Raw genomic sequence first — 24,611 nt, 5'->3', positions numbered from 1 at the left:
TCTATCAAATACTACAGTCCTGTGTTGGGGCATTCTTAAGGTACGAGAACCAGAGCGAGTGCTTCTTACACTATCATGAGATATAAATTGGAAATAGTTTGAAAAATATTTTGGAAATCCAGATTGTAAAATTGAATGAACTAAATTTAGTATTCCGGTTGGGAACCCCTGCTCTATAAGAATAATGTTGGTTTAGATCCCAATATTTTTAGTTTACAATACTTATTATGAGTAATACAAATAATACTTCTGTTAAAAAAAATATAAAAAAAAATATTCTGGAGGTAAAAGAAATATGACCTGCAGCTCTTAAGATATATAGCCATTTTACAGAACCTTTGCAAATCCCTTTAAATACCATCTTATTTGTAGCTTACTATTTTTCTTATTTGATGGTCTCAAAAAGGTTTTATCCGTTTTTGTAGACCATAATAGAAGAATAATATACTCTCAGAAGTCAGTCAAACTTATTATTTTGAATAATAACATTTAAACATTTTTTGGGGAAGGGTATCCAACCTCCAGTTTGAAAAGGGTGTAGAGATTATCCCTAGATCCCCCAGTAGTGGTAACCCCCCCCCCCAATCTGATCATCCTAGATATGTGTATGCCTCACACTAATGGTAATGAACAAAAACATTCCTCTAGATAGTACCTATTAGTAAAATATAAAAATTATTAGGGTTTGATCATTAACATGTCTGATCAGCAATGCTTGAGAGGCCCTAGATTGATCAATAGACTATTTGGAATATAAGCTAAATTTCAAATATGTTATTAATTTTTTTGCATTATACGGTTTGTTAACACCTAAAAATTGTTATGAAAATGAAAGCGTATAGCCATAGGAAATCATTAAAAGTAAATTTAGATTGTTTTAGGTAATGTGGATTAAATAAATATTATCACATTTGGCATGTAGTAATTCAGTATTAATTATATTAATCGCCGGGGATATAATTCATTATATTGATGCTGTTAGCTTGGTAAATATAACATTATTAAAGTAGTGGCAAATCATTATTTTTATGTTACTACCTATTACACTTGTCCTCTTGAACAAAGCAATTATAAGGTTTAAGGGGGTGAAAATAATAAATTACAGTATAGAACATGAAATGTGGAACTACTATTTTCTCACATTTCTTTTATTCTATATCTGTACTGTGCATCATGTCATCTTGTTTTTAGCCATTATTCATATTGTTTGGTGCTGTTGTTAGCCATTATGTTATCTTTGGATTCAGCAGGGTTTAACAATAATAGCTAATTCAGCAGAGTTTTACCCAAGAAATGACTTTTTGTTTATACTGGCTGACACAAATGCCTTCAGCCTTAAGTGCGGGTTCTGGCACCATTTCACCGCAGTGATGGTAACAGTGCCAGCTGGGAAAAAGCAACTTTGGAGAGCAAACAAGTATTGTGGGAGCCTGTGGCCTTGTGGTCTAAGGCCTTGGACTTTGCATTTTAGTTAGAGAAAATGTGGGTCCAAATCCTGACTATGATTATTGCATTTTTTATCAGTACTAATTGACGTTATACTATATTAACTACCACCCCCTATCCCTTATATTGATTGATAAGATCCTTACACAAGCCAGAGGTTCATGAGGATGGGAAAAATAAAGCTAAAAAGGATTAGTTCGTCTCTTGTTAAAAGGAATATTAAATAAAATTGTTAATTCACCTAATCATAACTTCCTAGTGTCTGCAGTGTAAGTGAGTAACACTCTTCCAGTTCTTTACCAGTAGGTTGTGAATAAAAGCAAATTGAAAATAACACTAACAGATTTAACCGTTATTTTTTACAACTGAAAGATATGATGGAAACTGACATAACCATAACTTTCATTAATTTAATAAATGGACAAACCTGACCTAACCATAATTTTAAATTTTGTATGTAGGCCTACATACAACCTACTAACTTACAAATAACCTTGTAACCTCTGCTCTAATTTAAGTATCAGTTTCCTGATTTAAAAACAACACAACATGATAACGAACACATTCTTACTTTTAAAACACAATAAATTTAAAAGTAAGACACAATAATTAATCAATAAATTTTACAAATCTTAACATTTATACACATTCATTATTTTCCAAACTAGTGTAAATTACTGTATTAGAGGTGAACTTGTTGTTAAGTCAGCATATAGTGTTTTCATAAAATTGTAGTTTTTAGCTTTAATAATGAAAATAATGAGAATTGTGCTGAAATTTAAATCTTGTAAGTGAAATAGTTTTTTATAATACTATCACATGAAAATTTAATTAACTTTACAATGATGTAAGACTTGTAACGATTTTGATTTACTAAAATCGTTTTAATTAGAAAAATGTGAATAAATAAAGTTTTCTCCTGCAGTGGAAAAATGAATTTACACAGTGTTGAAATGTGTTATGGAAATTTGACTAGGAGAGGATTATAGTATAAGGAATCTTGAAATATATACAGAATACTAAAGATCTATCCAAATTTATTTGTATATGTCTATATAAGTAGTCCTTTGTAATGTTACAGATATAGAAGAAAAGATGACTAACACAAGTGATGCTACCATCAATAAAGAGCTTACTGAGTTTTTAGAGAACCCAGAAAAAATAAGTAAGTTGTGTTTTATGTATATTAACATATCCATGAGCTTATAGTTTTTTAAAATGTATGTTTTAAGCCTAATACATTGTTTCTTTACATTATGTATTTAAATTAGGCCTGTCAGTTTAATTAATAATAATACACATGTTTGGTGCATTAGTCATGAAGGTCGGCTGCTCGAGATAAGTTTTTCCCATCAACATGTAATATAACTTCCTGGATATAGAGGGATATCACAGTCATAATTCTGAGGTCTGTAAAAGATCCTCTGCAGGTGTCTCTTGGTCCCAGGCAATTTAGAATCCTCATCGTTTGTTTTTGAAGACGTAGAATTCTTGGTAGGTTCCCTTGAGATGTTCCTCCCCAGATAGCTATGCAAGATCGTATGTGTGTTTCAAATAGGACAAAGTATGTTGATTTTGTTATTGCAGTGTTGCTGATGGCTTATAAGTAGTCCTTTGTAATGTTACAGATATAGAAGAAAAGATGACTAACACAAGTGATGCTATCATCAATAAAGAGCTTACTGAGATTTTAGAGAACCCAGAAAAAATAAGTAAGTTGTGTTTTATGTATATTAACATATCCATGAGCTTATAGTTTTTTAAAGTGTATGTTTTAAGCCTAATACATTGTTTCTTTACATTATGTATTTAAATTAGGCCTGTCAGTTTAATTAATAATAATACACATGTTTGGTGCATTAGTCATGAAGGTCGGCTGCTCGAGATAAGTTTTTCCCATCAACATGTAATATAATTTCCTGGATATAGAGGGATATCACAGTTATAATTCTGAGGTCTGTAAAAGATCCTCTGCAGGTGTCTCTTGGTCCCAGGCAATTTAGGATCCTCATCGTTTGTTTTTGAAGACATAGAATTCTTGGTTGGTTCCCTTGAGATGTTCCTCCCCAGATAGCTATGCAAGATCGTATGTGTGTTTCAAATAGGACAAAGTATGTTGATTTTGTTATTGCAGTGTTGCTGATGGCTTATAAGTAGTCCTTTGTAATGTTACAGATATAGAAGAAAAGATGACTAACACAAGTGATGCTATCATCAATAAAGAGTTTACTGAGTTTTTAGAGAACCCAGAAAAAATAAGTAAGTTGTGTTTTATGTATATTAACATATCCATGAGCTTATAGTTTTTTAAAATGTATGTTTTAAGACTAATACATTGTTTCTTTACATTATGTATTTAAATTAGGCCTGTCAGTTTAATTAATAATAATACACATGTTTGGTGCATTAGTCATGAAGGTCGGCTGCTCGAGATAAGTTTTTCCCATCAACATGTAATATAACTTCCTGGATATAGAGGGATATCACAGTCATAATTCTGAGGTCTGTAAAAGATCCTCTGCAGGTGTCTCTTGGTCCCAGGCAATTTAGGATCCTCATCGTTTGTTTTTGAAGACGTAGAATTCTTGGTAGGTTCCCTTGAGATGTTCCTCCCCAGATAGCTATGCAAGATCGTATGTGTGTTTCAAATAGGACAAAGTATGTTGATTTTGTTATTGCAGTGTTGCTGATGGCTTATAAGTAGTCCTTTGTAATGTTACAGATATAGAAGAAAAAATTACTAACACAAGTGATGCTATCATCAATAAAGAGCTTACTGAGTTTTTAGAGAACCCAGAAAAAATAAGTAAGTTGTATTTTATGTATATTAACATATCCATGAGCTTATACTTTTTTTAAACGTATGTTTTAAGCCTAATACATTGTTTCTTTACATTATGTATTTAAATTAGGCCTGTCAGTTTAATTAATAATAATACACATGTTTGGTGCATTAGTCATGAAGGTCGGCTGCTCGAGATAAGTTTTTCCCATCAACATGTAATATAATTTCCTGGATATAGAGGGATATCACAGTCATAATTCTGAGGTCTGTAAAAGATCCTCTGCAGGTGTCTCTTGGTCCCAGGCAATTTAGGATCCTCATCGTTTGTTTTTGAAGACGTAGAATTCTTGGTTGGTTCCCTTGAGATGTTCCTCCCCAGATAGCTATGCAAGATCGTATGTGTGTTTCAAATAGGACAAAGTATGTTGATTTTGTTATTGCAGTGTTGCTGATGGCTTATAAGTAGTCCTTTGTAATGTTACAGATATAGAAGAAAAGATGACTAACACAAGTGATGCTATCATCAATAAAGAGTTTACTGAGATTTTAGAGAACCCAGAAAAAATAAGTAAGTTGTGTTTTATGTATATTAACATATCCATGAGCTTATAGTTTTTTAAAATGTATGTTTTAAGCCTAATACATTGTTTCTTTACATTATGTATTTAAATTAGGCCTGTCAGTTTAATTAATAATAATACACATGTTTGGTGCATTAGTCATGAAGGTCGGCTGCTCGAGATAAGTTTTTCCCATCAACATGTAATATAACTTCCTGGATATAGAGGGATATCACAGTCATAATTCTGAGGTCTGTAAAAGATCCTCTGCAGGTGTCTCTTGGTCCCAGGCAATTTAGGATCCTCATCGTTTGTTTTTGAAGACGTAGAATTCTTGGTTGGTTCCCTTGAGATGTTCCTCCCCAGATAGCTATGCAAGATCGTATGTGTGTTTCAAATAGGACAAAGTATGTTGATTTTGTTATTGCAGTGTTGCTGATGGCTTATAAGTAGTCCTTTGTAATGTTACAGATATAGAAGAAAAGATGACTAACACAAGTGATGCTATCATCAATAAAGAGCTTACTGAGTTTTTAGAGAACCCAGAAAAAATAAGTAAGTTGTGTTTTATGTATATTAACATATCCATGAGCTTATAGTTTTTTTAAAGTGTATGTTTTAAGCCTAATACATTGTTTCTTTACATTATGTATTTAAATTAGGCCTGTCAGTTTAATTAATAATAATACACATGTTTGGTGCATTAGTCATGAAGGTCGGCTGCTCGAGATAAGTTTTTCCCATCAACATGTAATATAATTTCCTGGATATAGAGGGATATCACAGTTATAATTCTGAGGTCTGTAAAAGATCCTCTGCAGGTGTCTCTTGGTCCCAGGCAATTTAGGATCCTCATCGTTTGTTTTTGAAGACATAGAATTCTTGGTTGGTTCCCTTGAGATGTTCCTCCCCAGATAGCTATGCAAGATCGTATGTGTGTTTCAAATAGGACAAAGTATGTTGATTTTGTTATTGCAGTGTTGCTGATGGCTTATAAGTAGTCCTTTGTAATGTTACAGATATAGAAGAAAAGATGACTAACACAAGTGATGCTATCATCAATAAAGAGCTTACTGAGATTTTAGAGAACCCAGAAAAAATAAGTAAGTTGTGTTTTATGTATATTAACATATCCATGAGCTTATAGTTTTTTTTAATTGTATGTTTTAAGCCTAATACATTGTTTCTTTACATTATGTATTTAAATTAGGCCTGTCAGTTTAATTAATAATAATACACATGTTTGGTGCATTAGTCATGAAGGTCGGCTGCTCGAGATAAGTTTTTCCCATCAACATGTAATATAATTTCCTGGATATAGAGGGATATCACACTTATAATTCTGAGGTCTGTAAAAGATCCTCTGCAGGTGTCTCTTGGTCCCAGGCAATTTAGGATCCTCATCGTTTGTTTTTGAAGACGTAGAATTCTTGGTAGGTTCCCTTGAGATGTTCCTCCCCAGATAGCTATGCAAGATCGTATGTGTGTTTCAAATAGGACAAAGTATGTTGATTTTGTTATTGCAGTGTTGCTGATGGCTTATAAGTAGTCCTTTTTAATGTTACAGATATAGAAGAAAAGATGACTAACATAAGTGATGCTATCATCTATAAAGAGCTTACTGAGTTTTTGGAGAATCCAGAAAAAATAAGTAAGTTGTGTTTTATGTATATTAACATATCCATGAGCTTATAGCTTTTTAAAATGTATGTTTTAAGCCTAATACATTGTTTCTTTACATGATGTATTTAAATTAGGCCTGTCAGTTTAGTTAATAATAATACATATGTTTGGTGCATTAGTCATGAAGGTCGTCGAGATAAGTTTTTTGCCCATCAACATGTAATATAACTTCCTGGATATAGAGGGATATCACAGTCATAATTCTGAGGTCTGTAAAAGATCCTCTGCAGGTGTCTCTTGGTCGCAGGCAATTTAGAATTTTCATCGCTTTGTTTTTGAAGACGTAGAATTCTTGGTAGATTCCCTTAAGATGTTCCTCCCCAGATAGCTATGCAATATCGTATTTCTGTTTCAAATAGGACAATGTATGTTGATTTTGTTATTGCAGTGTTGCTGATGGCTTTTTTTGTTTTAAGATGTAAAGGCTTGTATTCAATTTCTTACACAGGATGTCAACATGATGTGTCCATGACATATTTTCGTCAATAGTCACACCTAAAAATTTTGCCTGTGGTTTCACTTCAACTTCTGTAAGAGTTTGAACTTGGTTTTGTCATCTGCCGAATGCTAACTGGTTTGTCTTTGATCTATTAACCACTAGTTTTTGTGTGGCAGTATTGGTAAGCCATATTCAGTGTTAAATATCAGCTTACTGCCAGTTGGTCAGCAGAATTTCCTGAAGACAGAAGGGTGGTGTCATCTCCATACATAAGCGTATGACAGAGTCCTTTCAGGTATTGTGGCATGTCGTTTGTGAATAAGATAAACATCACAGGGCCAAGGACAGATCCTTGAGATACACCTCTGGTTATAACTAGTGGCTTGCTTGGATCTATACAATACAATACAAATTCACTTTATTCATAATTTGTACATAACATGTAACAAACATAAAATGGCGTCAGTTTACAATATACCATACATTACAATAACTATGGTATCATAAGATAATACAAGGTGCATAATGCCTACTCAATATACAAAATTTTTATTCTAGGCCCATGACAAATCGGTCATTATAACGGTTATCATTATGTACAAGATTATTTTGTGTATTTTACATTTCAGTCCTTAAGGCTACTAACTAAAGACAAAAAACTCATCAAATGAATAAAGTGGTCTACTGATCAAATACTGCTTTAGCTTATTTTTAAAGTTTTGAAAATTGTCAATTGCTAAGATACCTTTAGGTAAATTATTGTAAAATCTAATGCCTGCAACTATTGGTTTTTTCCTTGTGAACTGCAAATTAATCTGTGGAGCTGCCAATTGATTACGGTGTCTAGTTGAATAGTTATGGAAGGTGCCTAATCTAGGTAAGCTGTAATTAGCTTTCCTTACTTCTAATGTCGTGTCCATAATGTAAAGCCCATAAATAGTTAAAATACCTAAATCCGAAAATATTTGTTTCACTGACTCCTGTCTCTGTAAATTTAACATAACCTTCAAAGCCTTTTTTTGTAACAGCAAAATACTTTGCAAATTAGCATTACTGGTTGCTCCGTACAAAGCAACACCGAAAGAAATATGCGAGTGAATATGTGAGTAATAAACCATTTTTAAAGTTTCCAGATTACAATATTTTGAAATTGATTTCAATGCGTAAAGACCAGAAGATATTTTCCTTTGAATTACCTGTATGTGACCATCCCAAGTTAAGCATTCATCCAATGTCAAACCTAAAAATTTAATTTCATCTACTCTTTCTATTTGTGTGTTTTGAACCTCAATTTTTGGCTGTGGACTGAGTTTATTTTTGTGTGTACAAAATGAAATATACTTAGTTTTATCTGCATTAAGTGACACATTTTTTTTTTTTTCACAAAAATAATTATATATTGATGTCATATTTTGGTTTGCTATATTTTCTATTTCGTTTAGAGATTTATGAGATATAACTAGGTTACAGTCATCTGCATACAAACACATTTTGTAGTTGACAAAACACATCTTACAAACACAATTACTCTGTACAAACACATCTTACAGTATGATTTAGCCCTCTTTCTGTATGTTTGGCTTCAATCAATTGGCTGCGTTCTTCAAGGTAGCTCCTTAACCAGTTTAAAGCAAGATACCTACAGTATGATTTTAAGTTTGTTTAAAATTAAGTTATGGCTAAGGCAATCAAATGCCTTACTTAAATCAAGCATAATACCTGTAACTAGTTCTCCTTTCTCAAGGTGGTCAATTGTAAAACTCAGCAAGTTAAATTATTGCAGTAGTAGTTGATCATCCTTTTAAGAAACCATGTTATCTTTGAAACATGCAACGGATTCAGAGTGAGATGAAATACCCTTGTTTGTAATTAATATGCCATAGATTTGATTCAAACGTCATTATATAATTTTATAAATCAGTCTCACTCCCTTGATCTGGGGTTTTTCCTGGAAAAATCAAAAGTGATCTGAAATAAAACTTCTCCACACAAATATAATGTCATTAATATGGAGAATTGCCAACTAGTTGTACTTAAATTAAAAAACTTGTTGAATACAACTTTTTTACAACAATCTCAATTTTTATTTAGAAAAAGTTTTAATACAAAATTTATGTGCTGAAAATGTTAACTACATTTTGGGCCCTGGATGGATTTCATTGGTCTGTGGGAATGCTGTGTGATCTGTCCAGGGCTTTCGATTGTGTTAATCATGATATTTTAATATAGAGCAAGGAATAATTAGAGAGAAAACCAACTTTGTGTTTTTCCTATTTAAAAAATAGATTTTAAAGGATAAAGCTTGATAAAATCTGTCACACTAGCTACATTTACTTTGGATATGTTTTCATTGCGGAATGTCTCGGGGATTAATATTTTGTTAATATTGTCTATATAATGCCCTTGCTTATTTTTCATAGTTCTTATAGGATAAAACTTAGATGGTTTGGTGTAACACCCATTTTTATATTGCGACCTGTAGTCGTAGGCAACATTTTAAAACATGTCTCAAAGTTGGGTAATACAAATGTTTTTATTCTGTTAAAGATTGTTTAGATAACAGCTGGAGTAAATATTCTATGTCTTTCCCCTTTCTGAAAGTATATTAACTATTGTCTTTACATCATACTGTATACTGTATTTATATGGTGTCTAGCATATTGTTGTATTCAATATATATTGGTGTATTATGCTCAATGAAATAAGCATTGATGAAACAATTTTATTATTTAAATTAGAATTAAAGTATCTGAATCATGAAAAGGCATAATTGCTGTATTTATTAGACTTTATTAATGTTGTAAGCCATAATACAATAAACATTATTTGCATTTGTAGTTGTTTTCATTTTAATAACTCTTATACTATGAAAAATGTCCTGTTTTATATGATATGTATTCGCATGTGGACAATAAATAAACATTTATTATCCCATAGGTCTACAATCTATTTGGCAACTAAATGCATTTTTTAATTTATGAATGTTGTCATGTATATTTCACTAACATTTTATAAAGCCTGATAACCAAATCAGCAAGAATTTTATTTAAAATTAAAGCCAAAATTCTTACCATTGAAACAGTTAACATATTTTGTGATGAAAAATTCAAATTAATAATGTGTGTGCTTATGAATGTATTAAGATTAATTAAACTATTTATTTTTCATGATTTTGCAGCTCTAGAACTTTCTCCTACATTAACAAAGGAACAAAGAGCTATGGTCCATTCTTGGGGAGCGAGCAACTTCTGCTCTACAAGAAGTGTAGGGTAAGAAATAGCCTTTCGCTTGCTTTAATTAGAGCTATCCACTAAAATTGTATTTGTTGTGTATTACATGTGTTGACTTACATAGGTACAAGGTAGAACTACACCACACCACATGTTGTAACAGGTTTCACTGAAATTGCATGCAAAATTTTACATATAAGCTCATTTCATTCTCAATTGTCCTACCGATGAAAGAGCCAAGACCAACACTCTTGTTAGTATCCCACTGTAGCCTGTGCTAGTGTGATGTGTGATTGTGATCCTCGTACTTGTGATTTGTGCTCAGGACTTGCACCCTGTGTAGTGACAAAGCCTGGGCTGGACTCTGAGCATCTTTTGGTTATGTTTGAACCCTTTTCTTTCCCTTCTTTACTTCTTTCTGTTCTTTATTTTTGCATGTATGAATACCTCCCTCACATGATGAAGAGGATAGATTCCAATCCTCGAAACGTTGTGTTATACATTTTGTAATCTACAATGATGGCAAATGCCCAAAATCCTGCAATCCTTTCAAATCTTCCATCGTCAATAACAAATTTCAAATAAAGGACATATTTTATGTTAAATAATAACTAATATATCAGGCCTAATTTCATCTGTCATTTCAATTAATTAAAATTTGTAAGATAGTTAATTAAAGTTCTAATGCAATAGTGATCAATTTTAATTAAATGGTTTACAGATTTCCCATAAGTGTCAAAGTCAAAGCAAACTTTATTCGTGAACGTAGAGTACAGAATATGTGTCAATACATAAATTATTATAGTAAGTAATTATAAATTAGGTTGACAAATCTCTCCAATTTGAAAATTCTTCAACGGAGTAGAATGTCTTGTCGGCCAGCCAGGTGGTGACACGTTTCCTGAATGGCAATAGTCTCTTCTCTTCTTTGAGATGTCTTGGCAGTAGATTGAAAAATTTTGCTCCTGCATAGGAAGGTTTTTTTGGCAAACATTGCAGGTCTGTGAGATTGAAGGTTGAAATTTACTGCGTTTCTGGTGTTGTGGGTATGGATGTCAATGAATCGTTCAGCATTGCTTGTGTGAATGTGAATGATGGACTGAAAGATAAACAAGGCAGTAACAGTTTGGATACCAAGGTCTTTAACCCTTACCGCGCTATGCACTCAAATGCTAAATGTACCCAAAAAGCTGAAACTTGTGTAAAAAAAATACAAATTTTAAATTTTAAAAGCTATGTTTTTGGTTTTAGGTTCTGTAATGTTAAAATAAAACAAAAATTAATAAAATTCTTATTATAATGTTGTATTAGCAAAATTATATATACATATTTGTAAATAAAAAAATCAAAATTTTACCTAAAAATTTTCTTTTGTATAATATGCTTCAAAACAGTCTTCTACATGAAGTGCTGGGGTTGATGTGCATGTTTTGCAGAAAATATGGTGTGTCACGTCTATGTCGTTCTGCATACAAACAACACACCTTCTCCTTTTTTCTGCCTTTGATGGGAAATGCCGCCCACTTAGCCGCTCGTGAAGGGGCCCAGCTGGCGCGCGCCGTCGTCTCTTCTCTCTCCGCAGACTTGCCTTCTCTGCCACAAGATCTTCAACAAGGCTCTCCCTGAATTCCTCATGTGACATTGGTCTTCGGCCCGTGTGTAGTTTGTATACTCTTACACAACAAATAAGAGTTTACAATTGCTACTTCTAGTAGCCAGAAAAATATTTTCCTTTACCACTTCTTTGTTTTGCGCATGAATTGGTAATTGGATATGAAGTGGTCACTTCTATCAACAGCACTCAACCCATGTGCTTTGTATAATCTAGGACGACATTAGGTTTTGGTATTGGAGGTTGATTGGGCCATTTACTTGGAGCAAATTGTCATATCGTGTTTGCTCCTTTGCTCTTAGTGCTGAGCATGGTAAAACAACTCTCTTGTCCCTCCAACTCACAACTAAGGTGTCTCCTTTTCGGTACGAAAATAAATCACCTTTTTTCATTTTTTTATATTTTTCTTTGAGTTCCACGTGGCATTCCAACCCTATGCGTCATTACAGTGCCCGTGAGATGGCAATGAGTTTTCAATAGCTCTGCGGCTAATTCCGGACTTGTATAGTAGCGGTCGGTATATACATGAAGACCGCGTTTGGGATTAGTTACATCTTTATAGATTACAGAATCACTGAGAAACTTTCACAATTTGAGTGGTTTTCAATAGATTTGAACCAGAAATCAAGGTTTCTTTTCCAAAATATGGAATGAAATTATAAACATAACCGTTATCACAGTCTGAGACAACAAAAAGTTTCATTCCAAATTTTTATAGGTTTCTGAGGGTTATAAACCTTGAAACTAATATTTCCCTTGAAGGAAACTGTGCTTTCAATCAATAGCTACGGAATTAGTTGGATTATAAAACAATTGACACATTTTTCTTTATATGATCAATAATAGGTCTCACAAGAAACCCTTTATCTCTTGGTAGTTGCGTTTTCGTTGTGGTTTTAAAATGGGATGTTCCAAAATATATTGAGAAACTCGTCCTTAGAAAACACATCGCTGAAAAATGGCATCCGCTTTCTTAAAACCCACTTAGTAGAGAAATAATTATTTATATTAGACATAGTTAAAAGGCCCATTGTTGATGATAACTCCTAAGAAAGCTTTCAAATCTACTTCAGATATGTCTGTCCATTTTTGTAGGCGAGAATTTGGTGACAACAAACGTTTTTTTTTTTGTATTAGCAAAATAGTTAGTCTCATCACAAATGTATTTTAACAAGTCATCATTAAAAAATAAAGCAAAATAGTCCATTGGTTTTGTCTTATGATCAAAGCTGGTGGGCAAGTTAGGCCCAGTATTTACACTATAAAATCGGAATATAGTAGTAGAAGGTCCTTGATCGAAATTGGTTATATCTATCCATTCATTATCATTTGTGGGAATAGGCCTATAGTTCCTCATGAAAGTTGACATACCTGGTAATCCGTTCATTATTTTGATTACCGCCACTAGTACTTGGTAATCCTTCATTTGGAACACCACTTTCACTGTCTGTGTCACTGTTAGTTATATTGTGCAAAATCACATCGTCCATATCGGAAATCTTCTGGTTCATTTGGATAAAAAGCACTCGAAAAGGATGTGTCCATTATCCCCTCAACAAAACTATCAAACTCCGGATCGTCTGGATTCGCCATATTTTCACAAAAAGAAACACTAATACTAATAAAAACTAACTGATACTAAATAACCATTATTATAACACATAAACTACATCACACTACAAATAAACACTACTATAAAAATGTCTTTGTACACTAAAAAAATATTGTAACTGAATAAAATAGAAAACGAGTAAGCAACGATCCGTAGTTGAAAGCGAGATACAAGTGACTGACGGCTGGCAGTACACGCACGCAGACCCTGAGTCAACCAGCGCTACCTGGAGTGTCGCCGTGAAGCTACCAGACACAAAAACAATAAATAATATTTTGTCTGTCGACAAGGAACGGTCCGTGTCCACGTGTTGGGTTGCCCAGGCCATAAATCAACCTTCCCCTTCGTTCTAGCACGTTTGTTGTAAACAACACGTCATTTGTAGCCAATAAACTGAATGCACTCAGCATCTGAGTTCACAGCGTTTCAGTAACATGTGAACCTCACTCAGCGTTTGAGTGCATCGCGCGGTAAGGGTTTAAAGGCACTTCTACAAGTGTCTCTTGGTCCCAAGCTTGCTAGCACTCTCACAGCCTTTTTCTGCATTATTAGGACTCTATTCAGATTTCCTGCAATTGATCCACCCCAAACAAGCAGTCCATATCTTATGTGGGATTCAAATAGTGAGAAATAAGCAACTTTAGCTGTTGCGAGGTCTGTGACAGCTCTAACTCTTTTGAGCACATACAGGGCAGTACTCAATTTGTTGCAGACCAAATCAACATGAGGTGTCCAAGATAGAGCACTGTCTACAATAATTCCCAAGTACTTAGTTTCTTCCTTCACCTCTAACATCGGGAGTCCAACATTTTCATTTTGTGCTCTACCAAACAGTGCTTGCTTTGTTTTTCCTTCGTTTAGTGCCAAGTTGTTAACATGACAGTATTGTTTGGCTACATTTAAAGCAATGAAGGCCTTACAGTCTAAATTATCAGGTTGCTTTTCTGCCAACATCAAAGCAGTATCGTCTGCATACATTGTAGAAGAGGCATACTCACTGAGGTGATTGGGTAAGTCATTAGTGAACAGTATATAGAGTACTGTTCCAAGGACGGATCCTTGAGGAACCCCTCTACTGATAGGAAGTTGATCAGATCTTGCATGGTAAGTTGTGTTGTTCACTGTATATTTGATCTCAACCAATTGAGTTCTATTTTTCAAGTAGCTTGAAAACCAGCTTTCTTCTGTATTGTGAATTCCCAATGTTTTAAGCTTTTTAATGAGTAAGTTATGTCCCAGACTGTCAAATGCTTTAGAAAAATCTAAGAACAAAGCTGTGGTCAAGTTTCCTTCTTCCAACTGGTCTATTACACCTTCAACAAAACTTATGATGGCTGTAGGGAAGCCGTGTTGGTGTTCAGATAAGAGATTGTTAGAAAAGAGGTGTCTCATCAATCTTGTTAAAACAATTTTTTCAATTATTTTAGAAATCGTAGGAATAAGAGATATAGGTTTATAATCACTTGCATCTTTGCATGTCTTTTGTTTATTTATCGGGATAACCTTAGCTACTTTAAGATCGTCTGGAAAAATGCCTTGTAAGAGAGACTTGTTAATTATGTTTGTCAATGGAAGCCTGATTTCTTCGACTATATATTTCAATACAGTGGATGATATATCGTCAATTTCAGCTGAGGGTTTTGATTTCAGTGAAAGAATAGTTTTTTCAACCTCGGTTAGATTTGTCATTTCGAACTTAAAATCAGAAACATTGTTGATTATGTCCATTTGGTTGTCAGTGAGGTCAAGATTTTGACCGGCTTCTTTCAGTGTTTTCTCCGCTACAGTTGTGAAATAAGTATTTAGGTGTTCTGCTATTTGGAGTGGATTCTGAGTTTTCTTTCCGTCACTTCCAGTTCAATTGCTGATTCCGTGCATTTTTTTTGTCGTTCACTGTTTATGGTGTCCCAGATCGCTTTAGGCTTGTTATCAGCATTGTTAATAAAGTTGGCAGTTGCTTGTCTTCTACAAAATTTCAATCTCAAATCGTATGCTTTTTTCCTTTCTGCTGTTAATCTTTTTGCCACAACCCCAGGTCTTAATTTTTCTTGCTCAAGAGCCTCAAGAAAGTCTTTTTGAAGTCTGCTAGCAACAGGGTCTGACATGCTTCTAAAGTTATGCCTCTGTTTGGATCTAGACTTTTTGTAAGGGCAGGCTGTGTTCATTGCTGAGGTGAGGATGCCACTAAGTTTTTTGTACGCTGTGTTTACATTTTCTGTATTTATGATTTCATCCCATTCCTGATCACGGAGAATTTCTTTTAGGTGGTCCAAATTTTTCTTGTTTAAGTGCCTTCTTTCTGAATTTACGATGGGCAGAGGAGTTGAACACTTGTAGATTGAGCTTAGCTGTGCTTTATGATCTGAAATCCCAGTAGTGAATGTAGAGACATTGATTTCTTGAGGAGTGATATTACTACATACACAGTCTATGGATGAATTCGATAGTTGTCTACGGATGTCAATATTCAATAGTTGAGTTTTGGCATGTTATGAATTAAATTCTCATTTTCGTTTTCATTTCCAAGATTTAGAAATACAGTGTTATTTTATAACCATATTATTTAAATTAACTCTTCATAATTATTATAGTGAGTCTCTTCAAATTGGTTCAACAATTAACACATTTTATAGGATATTATTAAATTAGATAACCACATAATTTTCTTGGCCCTGGTGGTCCAGGGCCAAGAAAAATCAAGTTTTAAAGGTGTGAATGCAGGAGTCCCCCAAGGATCTGTCCTTGGACCATTTTTATTCATCATATCAATGAATGACATAGCTTTTAATTTACCTTGCCCATCAGTTTTATACGCTGATGATACTACACTTTTGAGCTGGAATAAAAGTTTGGATACACTGCTTGAGGACGAAACACAAGCCATAGAAACTGCATTAGAATGGTTTGAAGCAAACAACCTTGTTGTAAATAGTAACAAAACAGAAAAAAATATTTTTTCCTTGACTCACTATATTTATAAAGATGTAAAGCCTGTAAAACTGTTGGGACTTCACCTAGATAGTAGATTGAGCTGGGACCAACACATTCAAGAGTTATGCAAAAAATTATCTAGAGTCACATTTCTTTTACGTAAGCTTTTGAATTCTGTGACAACGAATATGCTAATTACTACCTATTATGCCTTTTTCCATTCTCATCTTAGATATGGCATTACACTATGGGGTAATAGCTGTGGTTCTCAAAAGGTTTTCATATGGCAAAAGAGAGCCCTAAGGGTAATAAAAAATGTCCCAGAAAGAGAGCCCTGTGAGCCTCTTTTTAAAGAACTACAGATAATGACTCTACCTAGCCTATACATTTACTGTTGCTTGGTTGATGTTAAAGAAAATCTAAAAACACTCAGGGTTAGACAAGAAGTTCACAGATATCCTACTAGGAAAAACCATATGATAGAAATGTTACCAATAAAATTAGAAAACACTAGAAGTAGTCACTGTATTATGAAATTAAAGATGTTCAATAAACTGCCTCAAGAGGCATGGCATGTAACATTAAAAAGATTTAAGGCAGTTTTAGAACATTGGCTCAAAGATAAAGCGTTTTACTCTGTACAAAGTTATTTGGCCTGTGATATTAGTACCTTAAGATTTTAAAATTAGTGTAGTACCCCCTGTTTATTTATTTAATTGTTAATAATTTATCTATTACAATTTATCCTTTTGTAATTTTTCTGTTATATCGTTGTTAAATTTTTAAATTTTAGCTAAATTAGAGCTAAGCCTGGTTGATGAAAGAATGTAATAATTGTTACCTGTAACATTGACTAAGCCCGCTAGACAAGTTTGTTAATGTACACAATATATAATAGTGGGATGTAAGCTTTAGCATAGAATGACTTTGTCGATTGCATATTTTATGTTTAAAGACAATAAACTTTCTCATTTCTCATTTCTCACAAATAAGGTTGAGATTCAGCCCACTGGAGATTGGACAAAAATCAACAATATGGAATTTAAATGGAAATCATTACTGGTAGGGTTAGTCTGTAATAAAATTGCTTTCACCATTCTGCCATTGCTGATTATTTCTCCTTTAATGTATAGTAAATATTTTCTACTTTTGATAAATTTGAAATTTGAATTTGAAGTCTCCTAAAGAATTCATGATAAGTTTAGCCACAATTTCCCACATTTTATTGTATACAACAAGTTAGATTATAGCTCCAGTAAGTTTTTGAAATTTTACAGATTTAATGATAAATTGTTCACTGAAATGTTATTCTATGTAAATCCTATATGGTTACGAATCAACTGCTTGAGTCTTCACTTAGAAATCATCAGCCAGAGTTTTGAGAATGTATATTAATTTTTGTTTCTGTTTTTATATAATGAGATGTATTTATCCATTCCTGCATGAACCATTGCCATCATTAGTGAAATCAGCCAAACAAAAATTTTTAAATAAATCAGCCAACCAACACCATGCATGTTCTTTTTGATTTTTATTGATAGCATTGTTTATAAAAACATTTTGACTTTAATTAAGCTTTTGAAGTAATATAACTATCAATGGAATCAAAGATTAGCTGGATTAAAAAATGCTATTAAAAAGTTTTGTTGCAAGACAGGATGTTTTGTATGTGTGTTTTTACACATGTTAAAAATTGCATTGATAATATTTTTTTTAATAATCTAAATCCAAATTGGCAGTCAGTCAAAATGTTATTTGCTTTGAAATATGAAACTAATTGACCTATAATTATCTGTTGGATTACTTTAGAGAATACACTTAATAAACTAGTTGGTCTGTAGTTCTATTCCTGGGAAGTATCTTCAGCTTTAATAAATGGGATCACTTGACTTAAAAACATCTGGAAATACTCCGCTTTTACTCGAGTTAATTACATAGTTTAGTGGTCTACAGAGAAGGTGAAAGTATCTATTAGGGTGGACACAGATGCAGTTATACACCGGGCTGAGCCGCCACAATTGCTAGTAACGTATCTGTAGAGATAGGTCTTGGTAATAGTGTGAGTAATAAACTCAGTGTGAACTGTGTGTTCATTGTCTTCTACAACAGATGGACCACTGTAATCTATGACTTTGATTAGATTATAATCTACCTTGGCAAAATAATCATTATATTTCTCAGTCAAACGTTGACATTGTTGTTTTTTCTTCTTTCGAATTAACGTTGGTGATGCGTTTACTTACTTGAAAACCCTTTTATCTCCACCTTACTAGTTAAATCTTTCCAATGGTCTTCCAAAAAGTGTAGAATTACTTTTACAGCTATTAATTTTAGATCATAGTAATTCAATTTAATTTGTATATTTAATATGTTCTTCAGTCGAACATAACTTTTTCTAGATGAAATAGTTTGGTTTTGTCAATTTAAGTCTTATCACTATGTGTTGTTATCTCCTGTCATACAAGGCAGCATAGTAATGCTCAGTGATAATTGTGGTCTCACTGTCAGGTATTTATGCCACATGGTTCGTGGCTCAGCTTCATACATACTGTCTAATTATCTTTCACTTTTACTGTCAGATAGCAAAATGTTGGCAATAATTTTGTCAAGAAGTATATATGTTTTAGTCTTCAGTAGTTTAGAGTAATGCTCTAGTACAGTAGTTAAAGTTATCGAGGTCAATAATTGTCTTGTACAATAGTTATCAAGTGTCATTTCCATTTAACGGCCCTGTATATTGCCAGTTCTTTATTGTGATAAGATAAGTCACAAAGCAGATAGATCATGCACTATGCCCAGCTCCATCTCTGCTGGGCTGTAATAAAAAGAACAATATGTCATTATAAGTCACCAGATTTCCACTCCATGACAATTTCACCTCTTTTGTTTGTTACTTTAGATCACCATAATGGAGACTTTGCATTAAAATCCCCCGTAATTACAATGCCTTTGTCAGTGTGCAGCCTGATACTCTGTAGCAAGAGCCCAATGTAGGCAGTGTATTGATCCATTGTCGAGTTAGGTGATATGTAGCATCCATAGATCACCACATCATTTATCCAGACAAATCCAGCTCCCTTTCCATTCCAGCCAGTTATTCCAACTACATACTCTGTTACTTTCATGGCTACACAATGATTTACATCAACCAGCCAAGGTGTACTGGTTGTCATTCTTGGTTCTTAAACTACAACAACTGCTACACCAATCTTTATCACGTTTGATGTATCAGGTCCTGTGAGGCAGCACATCTGTCATGATTAGACATTATCACCTTCATTAATGTCGGTATCATAGCTCACCTCCACATCCTGTAATCATAGATCCTCTGCCTCTCCAAACAAGACTCGTTTCCCGCTGAAGTTATCCAGCTTTAATGTACACTGCTTTGCCACATGCCCTTTCAACTTACATTTGAAGCACGCTTTGCTAAGGTCTGGTCTTTACAAGTGTTAGTCCAGTGTCCTACTTCTCAGCATATGTAACATCTTATGCCTTCTTTTATGATAGAAACTCGACAGTAGGTACAGCCTATTCAGATTCTTCTTTCCTTCTCAGCTTGGTATGCCATTTTATCAGGCATTTTTACTTTTGCATTTTGTGTGCTTCCATAAGCAGGTCTCATTGATGTCACCTTTACTTCTGATGACTCTCCTAGAGTCTCTATAATGGCTTCAAGAACTGACTCAGTGGTATCATTATCAATATCCTTCAGATGAACTGTAGAAATATTCATTCTGCGTTTCACCTTAGCTCCTGTCTTATCGGCAATGGCCAATTTGTTTGCTTTAAACTTTGTGTACTGAAGTGATCTGTGCTCCCATATATTTCAAATTTACTTCTTTTTTGACTGCTTGACGAATTGCTGCGTAGGACATATTCTTTTCCTACTACTAAGATACATTTTCCTCTTCTTGGTGTGTCATTTCTACCCTGTCCCTTGTCTACTTCACTATTATGTTTTCTTGTGTATTTTAATTCTTCCCTGTTTTGTCCTTCTTTGCTTATTTCTTCTCTAGAAGTATGTTTCTCAATTTTAGGGTTCTTATTTAGTTTTTTGGGCACATATATTTCTGCCTTAATTTTTGTCTTGACAAAGGCTATTTCTAAGATTTTTCTTACCTCTAACAGGTCTAGTGATTTTGGAGCTACCATTGTCAACTTCTTACTTCCATTCTTTGTGCTTCACTGGGCAGTTCAGTGACTACCTTAATCAGCTGTGCTCTAGATTTGCATTTGCACTGTAGATTTTTTTCTGTTTATTCCATCTGTATTTGGTTGTTACACAACTTTCTAGGAATTGTACTTGTCCTGTTTCCACTCCTTCCTTGATTATGTCTTCCAGTTTTGGGCACCTTTCGTTTACTCTTTCAATGAGGGCTGTTTTTACTCCATCTTTTGTTATAATTGCAATATCCATGTCTACTTTTCCCCTAAAAGGGTTTCCAACTACTTCCTTTACTCTCCTAAATGTCTTTTCAGGCCATGTCATGTCTAACAATTGTTTTGGTTTTCAAGGATTTCATATTTGTCGACTACATTTCCCAATATATATTTTGCTTCTTTATCCTCCACATCAAACTCATTTTTGCATCTTTCACAAATCCGCGCTCCATCCTGCCTATTTGTAACTGATGTCTGGGTATTCTGATCCTGTTTGTTGCCTTGCAAGGTCTCTGTGTTTGTCTGGTTTTTATGTCTTTTAACTCTTCATGTTCTGTTAAGATGGTCAAGAGTCCTTCCTCTACAGTAGCAACTTTGTCAGTGAGAAACTTAAGTTTGTCGGCAGAATCTTTGATTTCCCTTTTTGTGTTGCTACTATCTTTCAGAAAAAGTTTAGAAGCTTCTATTTGGACTGTATCAAGCATATGCGTAATATTTGTAATCTCTTCTGGAAGTGGTTCATTGAGACTACCTCGTTTCCTTTTCATTGCTTGGGTGATGAATCATTCTGATTACACAAGCTTGGTATTGATCCTCTTCTTACTAGAGACCTACGTGTCAAGGTGGAGCGTTGGAAAAAAAGTTCTTTCCAAACCTTCTCCAGACTGATTTGGTTTGCTGCCAGTAGCACTGACGGAAAGAGGGGCCTGGTTGCCTACCACCTCCTTGCTATGTCTGGGGTTCAGGGGTTATCTGACGTCAATCAGACCAGGGCCGTATCGAGAGGGGTTGTGTCTATAACTGAAGGGCATAACAAAATTTTAGATGGCAGCGGTGACGTGACTGGTGAAGGAAAAAATTACTGCTATTGAGGTAAATGTTCCCCACTTCAAAGGCAAAGTCTGATCCAGGTTACTTCATGGCGGTGGTCACGTGATTTTAAGATGGTGGCGGTCAAGTTTGAGATTTCTAATTATTTTAAATGGTTGTTCATTATTCAAGCATTAGCCAACATTTCAATTAAAGTTAAAAATTCTGCAAACAAATTAAAAAATCAGATTCGACAGAGCCTCTCTCTTCCATAATCTTCTGCTGCAACGCAGTACCCCGGACCCTTCCCTGCTCTTCAATTGGCGTCCAGTGACCGGTAGTGAAGTGAGTCGTTTGGTTTCGGGGTTTAAATCCTTGGGAAGCTGTGACGTATATGGCATATCATCAGCAATTGTGAAGGGTGTAATCGATGCAATAGCATATCTACTGGCTAAATGTATAAATGCTTGTCTACTAGAGGGAAGTTTCCCCACTAAGTTGAAAATGTCTAAGGTAGTACCTATTTTTAACCCTCTAAGTGGCGGTCATTTTTTGTCTCAGTGGCAGGCCGTTTTCGGGTAAATTGCTGTGATCGTTAAACTTATTTTTAGAAAATATTGTCTAAGTGATAACCTAGCAACATTATATATTTTTGATTCCTTTGAACTATAGAATAAGAATAAATATAATATTTGGTTCCTTACCTTTATTTTCAGATGAATATCATTGTAGATGTGTAAAGATTTTGTTTTTGAAAAATATTTTTTGAGTTCTACTGTCCGTCACTTTGAAACTACCGGAGCTACAAAATAATGTCAAATTCACAGAATATACCAAATTTTATTCTAAACAAATTACTTCCTATACATTTTTTTCTATTTACAAGAACAAAAAAGTTATATGGGAAAAACTAAATCTATGTACAAACTAGTTTTTTTACTCTGAGTCACTAGAAGGGGCTTGTCTTTTTCTCCCAGTAGTGTAGGGCCTATAATAGTGGCTTAGTTTGTCATAGCACAGTGGATGAATGCCACAGTTGCAGCCTGGGCACCAGTATACACTTTTCTTTCTTTTTACTGTAGGGTCTTTTGCGCAAATTATGCAAACCCTTTCTTTTTTTCCTTCTAAATGAACAATTGCATGTTTTTTTACTAGGGCCTACTTGGTGTGGACCTGCAACCAAAGTGTCAGGAATGGTTTCTTTTCTTACTAATTCTTGAACCACTGAATCTATAAAATCATCTCTTTCCATAGACTTGTCTGAGTTTTGGAAATACAATATGTAGGCATTGAAAATTGCGATGTCAAGCATATTGAAAAATATCTTTTTCCAATACTTCTTGCTTTGTCTTGCATTCTTGAGTTATAAATAGTAAAACTAACCTGACTTTGTTTTATGTATATTTTATTTTTATTGATAAAATATCATATATATTAATGCTTATTATCCTATTCCTGACAAAGACAAATCTAAAAACACAAAAATCATAAAAATCAGTCCATCCGGTTTCGAGTTTTAAATGGTATAACTAACACAACTTTCTTATATATATATAAGAAAGTTGTGTATTAATTCATATGTATATATATATATATATATATATATATATATATATATATATGAATTAATATACAAAGGTAGTTTTGTTAGCAGTACACAATTTTTACAGTAAAATTTAATCTATGATCAAATATCAATGATAACTCAAAATGGTGTTGTTAGCAGACAATAGTTTTTATGTTAACCAGTTTCAAATTAGCTTGATCCTCTATATGGGTTGAATGAAATTACTTGAAAAGGGCTTATAAAACAATTCTCAGAAGCTCTGTAAGGGAAACTGATTAAAGATATAAACCTACACAGTACCCTTTCTTTCATATAACATCTGCTTCTACCTAAGTGTCAGTAACGGGATGAACTTCCCAAAACCTCAACCAGATCTGACACTGAATAATGAACAAAAATAGAGGAAATCCTAATGTCATTAATCACAAGATATTTAAATACTATATATATCTATACGATTTAATAACCATAACGAAGATTCATGTGCCCTGATTGAAGTCAGTATAAGATTACAAAAACCTCAACAATCTTTAAACACGTATTGGCTATAATGCCTTAACAATATTTCAGTAATGTTATACCAACTTCTTTAGTTAAAAAGATTGATATATTACGAATCTCGTGCCGCAGTGAAGGTTTGAACAAGGTTTCTACATTAGTTTATAGACCTTTGGAAGAGGACTAGAAAAGAAAACTGGTTTTCTAAATTGTTAATGCCTAATTGAAAATGAAAACTCTTTAAAATGTTTCAGGGTGGAGCCATACCGTTACATTACAGTAACAAAAAAAGAAGGGTTTGAGGAGTGTTTACCCCCCAAACTTTGTCTACCTAATGATGTGAGGAAGAAATTAGAACATTCTTACACAGATATGAAAATACACATAGAAGAACCTGATGAAACTCATTTTGGTAAGTTCTTTTCATAGAATTAGTTTGGTTTTTATATGTGTCACTTGATGTGTATATGTTTACGTAAGGGTGTATTTGGTGTGATGATTTGTATGATTTCTTAGTGTATTCCGAGCTATACCTCAAAACCCAATTGAATAATAAAATTTATTGTACCAGTCTCCCACTGGAAGTGCTAGAGTAGTTTTTCTACACACAGTGTATATACATGTAACTTTTCAAGTCTGCTTACACACACACACACACACACACACACACGCACACACACACGCACACGCACACGTACGTACACATGCACGCGCATCCGATGTGAACCTTTAGGTGGATTACGAGGTTAACCCTATTTTATTACTTTTCTAAAGACTTGTTTATCACTCACTACATTTAAACCATGTGTTTAAACCTACCAGGACATCAGCAGGCATCTAGAGCTTCCATGTGTATGCGGCTGCTGCTCTCATCTCCTCCTTTATGGGAAAAGCAAACATTTATTATATTTTACTTAGATAAATTGTAAAATACATTACCATATATCCATGCTAAAATGTATTACATTGTTTGAGTAATTGATTAAAATTATTTATTTATTTAAAATAAACTTACATTTAATCCCGAAAGACAAAAGAATAAATTCCTTCGAAAT

The 24,611-nt window shown here is 33.8% G+C and overlaps 1 protein-coding gene across 1 annotated transcript in view; it reads left to right on the top strand.

Annotated features, from left to right (window-relative positions):
- Positions 1-24,611, top strand: part of LOC124369586 (3'-5' RNA helicase YTHDC2-like) — a 146,995-nt gene that overhangs the window by 23,790 nt on the left and 98,594 nt on the right. The window contains exons 2-11 of the mRNA XM_046827629.1: positions 2,528-2,611; positions 3,075-3,158; positions 3,622-3,705; positions 4,169-4,252; positions 4,716-4,799; positions 5,263-5,346; positions 5,811-5,894; positions 6,359-6,442; positions 10,092-10,182; positions 23,811-23,968. Of these exons, the coding sequence (XP_046683585.1) occupies positions 2,528-2,611; positions 3,075-3,158; positions 3,622-3,705; positions 4,169-4,252; positions 4,716-4,799; positions 5,263-5,346; positions 5,811-5,894; positions 6,359-6,442; positions 10,092-10,182; positions 23,811-23,968 (921 nt within the window). The remainder of the gene's footprint in view (positions 1-2,527; positions 2,612-3,074; positions 3,159-3,621; positions 3,706-4,168; positions 4,253-4,715; positions 4,800-5,262; positions 5,347-5,810; positions 5,895-6,358; positions 6,443-10,091; positions 10,183-23,810; positions 23,969-24,611) is intronic.

Source organism: Homalodisca vitripennis, chromosome X (genome assembly GCF_021130785.1).
Source record: "Homalodisca vitripennis isolate AUS2020 chromosome X, UT_GWSS_2.1, whole genome shotgun sequence".
NCBI lineage: Eukaryota > Metazoa > Arthropoda > Insecta > Hemiptera > Cicadellidae > Homalodisca > Homalodisca vitripennis.
This window is presented reverse-complemented; position numbering and strand designations above follow the sequence as displayed.